Source organism: Homarus americanus, unplaced genomic scaffold (genome assembly GCF_018991925.1).
Source record: "Homarus americanus isolate GMGI-L3 unplaced genomic scaffold, GMGI_Hamer_2.0 scaffold28172, whole genome shotgun sequence".
In the NCBI taxonomy this organism is placed as follows: Eukaryota; Metazoa; Arthropoda; class Malacostraca; order Decapoda; family Nephropidae; genus Homarus; species Homarus americanus.
In genome coordinates, this window is record NW_024738604.1 from 257266 (window position 1) to 269376 (window position 12111).

A 12111-nucleotide genomic window follows, 5' to 3' on the forward strand; every position below is an offset into this window, starting at 1 on the left:
CCACTAAAGTCTTCTCTTGTCATCATTATACATCCATTTGTAATATACTCTTAGGCTAGTTTGAATATTTTAGTGATATATTTATAAAAACAGCACCAGATAACATAATTTAAGTAATTAATAAGTTAAGATATATAAAGTGTTATTTTCACAGTCTCCGAGGTCATTTTACTTGGTGATATTTTGAATGTATAGTTTCCGAAGAAATGTACTAATCACACATTGGTTAAAGAGTTACTTAATTATTTATTATGCGTTGAGGATATATATATACGTTAAGTGTGTTCAAGTGTTGATGATGGTTCGAAGTATTGGTGGCACTCGTAGGGGCAAAAGCTAATGTTAGTTAATAACACGAACAAAACCGCCAAAGCAGTTATCACTTCTGTTTTAAAAAAAGAAGAGAGTTATTTGAGGCTAAACTTATTTAAAAATTATATAGCTATAGTGACTAGGTTGAAAATTGTATTATTTATATGTGTTGGTTTTGAAATACATGATTGCAAGACCATGGTCGTGGTATTATTTTAACATAAATTAAGATAGGGCGGCGGTGGGTGCCGTCAGCGGCCGCGGGTCAGTGTCGCTCGCAGCTCCGCGGTGGTCTGTGTACACTCACTACCATGCGTAGGAACTGCAAACTCTTCATAATCGTTTCGTGTGTGTGGACGCTGGGTGTTGTCGTTTATCTTAACACGAGTAAGGATGTGAAGGTCAGTACCCAGTGTTGAAATGTCAGTTAATATTTACAGTTAGGTTAAAAATTTAGGAAAACATCGTTCTTGAGACGCTGCCTCCGTTGCCAGACTACTGCCCAGTCGAGATGCGATGATGCCAGGGACAGTGCCTGCTAGTGCCACTCCTCCATTATACGCTTGTCTTACAACATTATACAACTTTCTTCCTACTATGGCCTTTTAACGTGGGTTTCCACACACAATCGAAGCCCACAACGTCCTGAAATTCATGCTATCAATCGGTAGGAACCACTTTTAAAGGCGTGGAGTATTGATTTTGCGCACGTTGAAATGGTAGGCTGGTGGGCGGGTCTGGTACCGGTGGTTTGATAGGTAATTGTGACAAAGATGAGTTTCTTTCGTCTTCCTCATGTCCATAATAAAGGGACGTGATTGTCTCTGCCCTTCTCTAAGTCTGTCATATAATCTTTTGTCTATACAGTATTATAATGTTTTGTAGGGACACTGCTTCATTATCTATGCTATCTTATGTATATACTGTACGCAGTGTCTATAAGTTGTGGTTAAGAAGAGGATTATGTTAATTAAGTCTTCTTAATGTCTGCTCGTTGTACAGATAAAGTTGTAATTGGATTTGGCGCGCTTCCTTAATTCTAACCAGAGTTGAACGCTTGTGTTTTATAATTTGCGAGAACATACACACACACACACGCATCGTATACAAACATACAGATATTCACACGCACAAACACTAAACACGAACTCTAACATACACACCCAACACAGTTTTGAGCTCAATAATATACAAATTAGTTCAAATATATAAGTAAATTCACAGTCGTATACACGCAAACAAACAACCAGTGACGACATTCACCGACACACATACACAGACACCAAGAGATTAGACTTGTAAACACACAGCAAACACACCCACGATCATACGTAGGTAAAGACTTCCGAAACATTTGCCCAAGCACTCACAAAGCTTTCTAATGTTCAAATGTAAATAATGCAAACACACAAAGCTTACTCGTACATAATTTCAGACATATTTATACGCTTTCTCACACACCGATCAACACACAATACCTCCATGTTCATCGCACCAAGCCAATGCTGAACGGTGCCGTGGGTTGTCTGTAATCTGAGTACTGGAGGAACACATGTTATTCACGTCTTCCTTGAGCGCCTTGTAAGATGTTTGCTTTATTTCGATTACATCAGCTTCCATCATATCAGTTGTCTTTCATTTATACCAAAAGTATGACTTCCTTGAAAAACAAGCAAAACACAAACAATAGCGGTAGTCTGAAGTTGTCACGTGAGTAACATCAGATGAGACTATCAGCTGTAGAATGCGAGCACAACACCCACGGCCCAGTCCCCAGGCGGAAAAAGATAACACAAATTTTTCTCAGTGACAGAGGTTAGATAATCTGCGTCACAAAGGAATGACAGTTGCCTTTACTTTTTACTATTTTTTTTATCGGTTGGCCATTTTGAGTCAAACTAGAATTTTTTTGAGATGCATCTTGCTCATTTATATATATATATATATATATATATATATATATATATATATATATATATATATATATATATATATATATATATATATATATATATTATATGTATATATATATTTCATGTAGATCTACAATGAAAACGTGGATAAGATATATATAAATATATTGTGATAAAATCACACAGGAAAAAGGGAAACAATGGAGCACCTTAACTTTCGTCTTTATTCAATTTATTCAAGACGAAAATCACCGCTCGAATTTGTGCATGGTGATTAACGGTTGTAATAATCTTATGTTGCTGAGGAAACCTAAAATAATTATTGATTATAAAAAAAACTTAAGTTTCGGTAACGTGTGCTATTTGCTTTTAGCAAAACATAGTGACATACCATGTGCGATGACAGGCTCCTTAGGCTTAAGCTATCTAACCATGGAGCGAACTCGTAGCAATGGGTTTTAATCGACAAATTTAGATTGAGGCGTGACATAGGTAAACACTGGTTTGGAAATAGAGTAGTGGATAAGTGAAACAGGTTTCCGAAAATCATTATAAACTCGAGCACGCTGGGAAGTTCAAATATAAGTTGGGCAGACACATGAGTGACAAAGGTAGGGTATAAACGGGGCTGCCTAGTATAGGCCAATAAGTCTGCAGCAGTTTTCTCCATTCTTATTTTTTAGTTCTTATAAGCTAAGTAGGATGTCAGTGACAGTAGCATAAAGCCGGTTTTTGTTTTGTTTTGCTTTTCATTACTTCCCCGACTGGCAAGGTTCATATTCTGTATTGGTATATTTTAAACACCAGTTCAAAGAAAACTTTGAATTAAATATACGGGTGAATAGTAAGCTTTCAGACCTTATTCCTTTTCCCCTTAAAACTGATGACTGGGAGAAGAGTGAATCAATATACTGCATTGCTCTTATTTCAGTGGAAAAACATTCATACAGAATTATGTGTTGCTACCCCGGTAGGTGAAACAATGACCACAGACCTCACTGTCAACGTACGTGTAAGCTATCAGGCTGTTACTCACCCAACCACTACCACTACTCACAGTTGATAGCTCGGCTTTCAAAATTCATTTGATATTGGTAATCTCCGTCATGGACTGTGCGGCCAGATAATACAAGTGTCATTTCTGGAATATGAATGACTTTGATTTCACGTTTTATCTGATTTTTTTTGAGGGGGGGGGGGATTAGCTGGTGGTTATAAGGAGTTTCAGAGTCTTTTAAGTTAAAAATAAGAGCCCTCGGGTATTTGAGCACCGTTACTCCATACACAAACGTCAATTTATATTCTGTATTGGCCTTTTAATGCCAACTCTTAGATACGTTGAAGTATGTATATTGTATTGTAGATGTACAGTATGCGTATGTTTCTCTCAAAGAACGCATGAATGGTTTTAATATTATATGAGTTTTTCTCTGCCATTGTTTGCTTCGACATTCCTATAACATTGAATAGGTACAATTTCACGAACAATTAGGCTTCCAAGCTTTGTAATTATGCTCTCAGTAAATTTGTTTGGGCACTTGAAATTACATGTACTGTGACGTTAATTTAGTTAAACAGTCACCTGTACTCTTATACAATGAAAAAAATCGGTCCTTGTGATGCTCAACAAAGTGAAAAGTTAAATGTTTTCAGAAATGTAAATTTAGACACACCGTTTGCCGAATAGAATATATGCCTTTATTACGTGAACTAAATATGTAAATTATTCTGAGTTACGTTCACTTAGCACCAGTTAGGAGGCAAAATTAACGCACGGAATCTTTTCAGTCACGTTAATTTTGTTTGTAAGGTAGGTAAGTGTACATTTTAGTTGAAGTAATGTATCAGTTTTTTACGTATATATATATATATATATATATATATATATATATATATATATATATATATATATATATATATATATATATATATATATATATATTTATTTATTTATTTATTTATTTATTTATTTATTTATTTATTTTTTTATTTTTTTATTTTTTAGTGGAAGGAAACTATTTGAGTGCTTACGGCTTTATTTATGCGGAATACTCAACGTACGAGTGTTGTTTGTTGTTGTGAGAGGAACCCTGGTGGTGGGAAAGTATACTAGTGACACGATTATGTTTACAAATGTTGCGTTGGTGTGAGCTTGTTATGACATCTCCGTGGTGCAGGATTTACAGTGGTTAAGAACTTAAGACCACGTTACAATATAACGGAGAGAAGCCTAGTTCCTACTCGTTTATATTATTATTATTATTACTATTATTATTATTATTATTTGTTGAATATTTGTCCATTAAAGGTAAGATATTTGTTAGTAATGAGTGATATCCTTGTCTATCCCAGTTTTAATTCCACTTTGTTATAAGCTCAGCAAATTAAAACTAAAATGAGTTCGAGTATACAGTATACATGCTGAATTATCTACCTGTATTGGCTATATACATGCTGAACTATACAGTATACCTACACTGTATATACTTCCTGAAACAATATAAACTTGTATGATGATTTTACTGAATATCTATCTATCTATCTATCTATCCATCCATCCATCCATAGGTAAGAGAGATGCAGACGCTACATAACCCCGCTCTACACGTGTGATCCTCTTGGCTGGAGTATATTCATTACACTAACAGAGCGAGCGTAAGTTAGGAGGGTAGGTAAGGCTAATTTGTTTAGTCATCGTTATAGAGTTATTAGAGAAGTTTTAAATCCGAATTGTACTTCAGATGTTGGTTTTTAAGTTTCTATATTTAGTAAGTATTCTAGGTTTATTGTTTATTTATTAATGTAATTGTGTTCGTGTGGTGTATACTGTTTTAAGTCATTTTATGCCGTGTTATTTATTGTTATTTGCTTATTTATTATTCATATTTTATACTTATTCATTGTAGTTTATCTATTTATTCTTCGTTTATTCATTGTTGTTTAAGTGCGTTTATTTTTGTTTCTTCATTCGTTATTTGTTGTTAATTTGATTCTTTAGTAGTAGGGAAAGTTGGACACAGGAGTAATTAATGGTAATTTATAGGTAATACACACATACACACACACACACACACACACACACTCTATAATTGGCCTCTCTCTCTAATTGACTTTTTCTGTAATTGACCCATCTCTCTATTTGACCTCTATCTCCTTCTTTCTGTAATTGACCTACCTTTCTCTAATTGACTTGCTCTCCAGTTTCTCTACATTTGACATAAGTATCCCGCCCGTGAGAGTGACTTGGGCTTTTGGTCACGCAATCCTGTGCGTTGCGTGGAGTTTCTTTGGGTGATAAACAGTCCCCAGCGACTCATAATTACGCCAGGGCTGTTATTAGAGTCACGGGAATATTGGTGGTCTCTGGGACATTGGTTAGGGAAAAGCAGGTCCGCCGGCCCCTCGCTTCCTGTACCTGATCTTAGGAAGTCCATTTAGGGGCGTTTATTTGTGGTAATTCCGAATAATTAGTGGAGTTACATGAAAGTATAGGTAAAGGTAGGAGCCACACGTACAGATGCAAGGTTCAAATACAGGTAGCACTATAAATACTGATACAAGTGCAGATATACATGTGGGTACAAGTACAGAATAGATACAGGGTGCGATTATTACAGAATGACAATAATACATAACTTCATCTCAAGAGTTAGTTATTGTATCTGACTGAAATCCCACGAAAACGATACAGCGGCACGTACAAAGTTGCTGTAAGAAGTGTAAAATTGCTGTATGAAAGGAAGGCCCACCTATAAGATTACATGACGTCTCTCGAAGATCATATGAAGATCATGAGAAGACGTGTAAAATTTTTGTTGTAAGATTCCGGGAACGCGCTACAGGAATGTGTATGATTGTTGCTGGGTTATAAAGAGATGTTTTAGGATTCTTGGAAGATGGGGAGAGATTCTTGGGAGGAGGGAGGGAGAGAGGAAGGGAGGGGGGAGATCATTGATTGCTCCCGTTCCACATCTGCTGCAGGCTCGCCACACCACCACTACCACCACCGCCGTCGCCACCACTAATACCACCATCCCCACCACTACCCCAACATCCTTCTCCACTACCACATCCCCCCCCCCAACATTGTTCATCACCACTACCACTCCTCCAAACATCCATCACCACCAACCACCCAACCAAGAATACTATCTCCCATCCTCACCAGACACCGAGAGAGACACACAAACAGACAAACCTTGGCACCATCACCTTTGGTCCCACACCTTCACAATATTGGTCGCTGGCTCCCGATCCTTCGTGGAAAAAAAATATATTCCCTGACACAAATAAAGGTCTGGTGACAATGTGCAACACGACAAGCCTTAGTCACTGTAGCGTAAGGCGATGTTCACCCGGGCAAACACCTCCGCCGCCGCCTCTCACGCCACTAAATCCATTACTGCGGGAGACGTGACGCGAAAGTTTCTTAACAATATATATTAGGAACTTTGTGTTGTGTTTTATGAGAGGAATATCAGAGTAAGTGTTAGTGGTGGTGTTGGTGTAGATACTAGTACAGGTGTAGATACTAGTACAGGTATAGATACAAGTACAGTTACAGATACAATCACATGAACCGAAATAAGTGCAAATACAGATATAGCACAAGTCCAGATGGAAGCGTAGGTATGTGTATAGGTTAAAGATACAAGCCCAGGTGTCATAATAAATAATAATGGAACCCCCTCGAAATCGAGGATGGCCGGCCCTAGGGCCTCCTAGGCGTGAATTTGTTTAAGGTGTAGAAGCTGTCGCCAACACAACAACCACACCTTGAGTTAACGAGCTGCATGACCCAGTGTAAAGGAATAGTCCGAGAAGACCCGGACAACTCGCTAACTGCACTGGCTAACCATTACCCCGGAATACAATTCGCAAATCGGTTAACATCCAGGTTCCCAATTACTGCTGGGTAGACAGAGGCAAATGGCGCAAAGAAACTTGCCCATAGTTTCACCCAGCCCAGGGATCGAACCCGAGTCCATTCGCTTGCGAAGCGAGCATGCTGACCATTACACCACAGGTCGCCCCAGGTGTCACACACACACTCAAATATCCTTCGTCCAATTCAACCATATAGGTGTACCATGTTCATTACCTGGCGCTAATTGACTCACAATGGCAGTAATGTGGCCGGTGGGAGGTGTAAAGCCAGGAGAACAGTGTAAATTGTAAACAAGGATATGACGTCACCTAGGGAGTCCTGGCAGCCATAATATCACAGGGTCAGTGTTTGTTTATTGTTAGTTTGTTTTTATTGTTACAGCCAGGTCCAATGGTTCGACCTCCAGGAAGTTGAAGGTTAAGAGATTACATACACACATACAGACATACATACTGTACATACATACATACTTGAGTCATCGTACAAATGTGGTATTCGTATTCCAGGTATTAAGTTATCGTACTCAAGAGGTTAAATCATCATACTCAATGGGTTAAGATATCGTACTCAAGATGTTAAGTCATCGTACTCAAGGTGTTAAAGACCGATGCCACTAACACATTTAAGTACACTAACTACAGATTACCCTCATCATTCTGCAATACAACAACAATTAGGTAGTGTGCAGGCAGACAGTGGGTTAATCTCTCGTACATTAAGTGTAGTATTTCCTTCATATCCCGTTATAGAGGGAGGGCGGGGGAGGGGGGGGTATGTATATATTGAGGTCGACGGTATGAACATAAATGGTGCGTCTCCCCGTCTCACACTGATGTACTACACTGTCAACGCCCATACGCCCATCAGTGAGTTGGGCGGAGGGAGCGAGCGAGTGTGTGTGTGTGTGTTCTTTCGCCCCCAATTGAAGGGCAGAAGGTGCAAGAGTTGTATTGATTAAGGTCCCCTTTGTATCTAATTTTGACTTGGGTTAAGTGGATGGGTAGAAAGAGAGAGAGAGAGAGAGAGAGAGAGAGAGAGAGAGAGAGAGAGAGAGAGAGAGAGAGAGATTTGAAGAGGGTGGGTAGCGACCGTGAGGGGTCGTTGTGATCTTTACGTAATTTAAAATTTTAATGCTAGCGGAAAAAAAAGTCCTCTAGCGATTCTCATTAGTGAAATAAATGTAACTATGTATGTTTAGAAACTAATTAAAATGGAGCAAATAGTGTTTTTGTTATCAGATGAAAGATTTTTTTTATGCAGGAACCATTTGAATCAGTCCAGTTGAATTGGTGTATGTAATTGGCCGGCGGGCGCTTCATAATGTAATCCCTCAATCTGGTTTCATGTTTATGTAAAGAAATGATTTGGCTGGGTTGAATAAAACTCTGTAGGCATATTAATGTTGATGGGTGGATGGTGTTAGTTGTTTCAAAATACACGCTTTGAGTTTTGTATTTATTTTATATTTTTGTAGATATCTAACGGTGCCAGATACCACCGAATTTTAACTGAACAGAATAGCTTACAGTGCCAGGATCCACTGAATTTTGACGGTAAACAGAATATCTTAAGGCGCCAGATACCACTGAATGTTGATGGTAAACATAGAAACGGAGAAAGAAAATAAGAAATAACGAGAAAGAGACTATGCAGAGAGAGTAATATATATAAACGTATTAAAATGATAACTTATTTAATATAAGAACATCATTGGCCTTTGTAAAATAGTTCCGCAAAGAGTCACCGTTTTCTGACCTGCTCGCCCACACACACACACCCTTGCTCAATCGTCTGGGGTGAATATAATAAAAACAGAAGGTTGGGTGAGTAGGGGGTGGCGAGGCGTGAGATAAAGTGGGTGTGTGAGCCTGAGTGTTGTTGTGTAGTGCTGGGGGAAGGGAGGGCCAAGTAACGGAGGGGTGAGCAAATTTTACACCCCCCCTCCCTCCCCTTCCTTCACCTTCCCTCACTCCCCTCACTGCTCTTATCTTCTTCCCCGGTGATGATATAAATTGTCATTACCACGGCAATATTTACTACTACTACTATTATTATTATTATTATTATTATTATTATTATTATTATTATTATTATTATTATTATTGTTGTTATTATTATTATTATTATTATTATTATTATTATTATTATTATTATTATTATTGTTATTGTTGTTATTGTTATTATTATTATTATTATTATTATTATTGTTATTATTATTATTATTATTATTATTATTATTATTATTATTATTATTATTATTGTTGTTATTATTATTATTATTATTATTATTATTATTATTATTATTATTATTATTATTGTTGTTGTTGTTATTGTTTTGATAATATGGTAAATAACGGAAAATAAGGATGAACAAACAGACACACAGACAGTTAACGTAGAAGATTGATGTAGTCCCCCACTAGCTTCAGGGATACGAGACTAATAATAAATACAGAGAAAACATTTCGTAAGTATATAAAGCAAATTTCCAACAGACAGACAATACAGACACAGACAGACAGATAGACAGACACAGACAGACAGATAGACAGACAGATAGCTACTAATCATAAGGCAACCATGACCGGAAATGACGTCCACAGGTGTCAAGGGAGAGTTTTATGCAGGTGTGATAATGCGTTCTTAAATGCAGCTGTGAATCGGATATGTTGAACAGTGGGAAGGAAATGGCCAGCTCTTGGGGGCGTCCGGAATATTACTTTACCTTGCAGTCTGGGGGGTGGGGGGCGTCCGGTGAATATTTATGTATATATATATATATGTGTGTGTGTGTGTGTGTGTGTGTGTGATGAAACGTAATTAATATAGCTGTAAGTTAGATGAGATATGTGTGTTATAAGTATGTTAGATTTGGTTATATTGATAGACAGACAACATATGCACAGAAATACACACACATGTATACTCAAACACACAAAAATACTCTCATATATACACACAGAAACACACACATACACTCACACACAGATACGCCGTGAGCAAGTTAAACCCCGTCTACAGTCACAAGGGAATAATAATTTCGACAGTGTACAGTACAGTTTGTCAACACGTACAGTACTATACTTCAGGGCCAGGTAATACTGTAGTACACCCTAGAGAGCCATTGTGTGTTTTCTCCTCTTGTGGAGTTTGTTTGGATCGTATAAAGATTATGGACCCTTGTTTATTTCACCTGATGATTAAACTCCCTAATACTAACCTAACCTAACCTAACCTAATACTAACCTAACCTAACGCTAACTAACCGAGGCTGAACCTAATTTATCTTAACCTAACTTAATCTAACTTAACGATAAAATTACCTAATTGGACCTAACCTAACCTAACCTACTATAACCTAACCTAACACTAACTAACCGAGGCTGAACCTAATTTATCTTAACCTAACTTAATCTAACTTAACGATAAAATTACCTAATTGGACCTAACCTAACCTAACCTACTATAACCTAACCTAACACTAACTAACCGAAGCTAAACCTAATTTATCTTAATCTAACTGAACGATAAAATGACCTAACTGGACCTAACCTAACCTACTATAACCTAACCTAACGCTAACTAACCGAAGCTAAACCTAATTTATCTTAATCTAACTGAACGATAAAATGACCTAACTGGACCTAACCTAACCTATTATAACCTAACCTAACGCTAACTAACCGAAGCTAAACCTAATCTAACCCAACCTAATGATAAACTAACCTAACCTAGCCCTAACATAACGCTAACCTAACCTAATCTAACCTAACCTAGCCCTAACCTAACCTAACATAACGCTAACCTAACCTAATCTAACCTAATCCTCTCAGGTAATTTAAGGGTATATTTAATAATTAAGTTAAATAAGCTGAGGTGCCTAATCTTCACATGATCTCTCGCTCCCTCTCTTTTCTCTTTCTTTCACCTTTTATTTCTCTCTCTTTTTCTTTGTCTGTCTTTCTCTTTTCGTTTCTTTTTCTCGCTTTCCTTATCTCTCTCTCTCTCTCTCTCTCTCTCTCTCTCTCTCTCTCTCTCTCTCTCTCTCTCTCTCTGCCAGTCATAATCCCAAGGAGACCTACTGGCTGCTAGAGGCTTCAACTGATCAACTTCAAACACCTGACCCGTCACCCAGCTCGTGTGTTCCTTTATTATTTACTGACTGACGTTTGTGCCCTCAGGGAGAAAGTTCAAAAGGACAAGGTCATAGGAGGGAGTGAGTTTAGTACGCAGGTCACTCGGGTCAAGGTATTAATAGAACTTAACCTGATCTAACCTAACCTGACGTGACCTGACCTGACCTGACCTAATTTGACTATATCATAAGGATTGGAGTGATATAGCTATGCAGGTTAGTTAGGTCATTTACTACTAGAACCTAACCTGACCTAACCTGACCTAACCTAACCTGACCTAACCATATTATAAGGATTGGAACCCATCCTATTAGATTTCAATTCTAAGGGTTAGGTTACACTGGGGACTTATTGAGAATGGAGATCTTCTTAAGTAATTATTTCCTCCTGATGAGAGATAAGGGAATACTTCTCTTGACGGAGGAGAGTCTCGGTACAACTCGGTCGCCATTACACACCAACAACTCCTCTGTGTCAGTAATAAAGTGAATTAGTCAGACGCATTTATACATATTTTTTTTTTGTGGATAAAACCTAACAATCAAACAGAGATGTAGATTATTATTCATTTATAAATAATGTTTGTATCTTACTGTGTAAAACTCTCTCTCTCTCTCTCTCTCTCTCTCTCTCTCTCTCTCTCTCTCTCTCTCTCTCGTGTGGTTGATGGTACAGACACAATGGAACGGGGAAGCCATTTAGGACAGTACGTACAGGAGGAGGAGGGACCATCACTCTCATACCTAATTCATTGGTATAGTTTCTCGGTAAATACAGTTGGTAGGGACTGATGCTCTCTCTCTCTCTCTCTCTCTCTCTCTCTCTCTCTCTCTCTCTCTCTCTCTCTCTCTCTTCCTTCTTC

General features: G+C 37.9%; 1 protein-coding gene across 2 annotated transcripts in view; it reads left to right on the forward strand.

The window, feature by feature from the left end:
- Positions 1-575: 575 nt before the first annotated feature.
- The window catches only part of LOC121874083 (polypeptide N-acetylgalactosaminyltransferase 2-like), a 131831-nt gene continuing 120295 nt past the window's right edge, over positions 576-12111 (forward strand). For both annotated transcript variants that reach the window (XM_042377992.1, XM_042377993.1), the window contains exon 1: positions 576-713. In XM_042377992.1, the coding sequence (XP_042233926.1) occupies positions 624-713 (90 nt within the window). In that variant the 5' untranslated portion in view covers positions 576-623. The remainder of the gene's footprint in view (positions 714-12111) is intronic.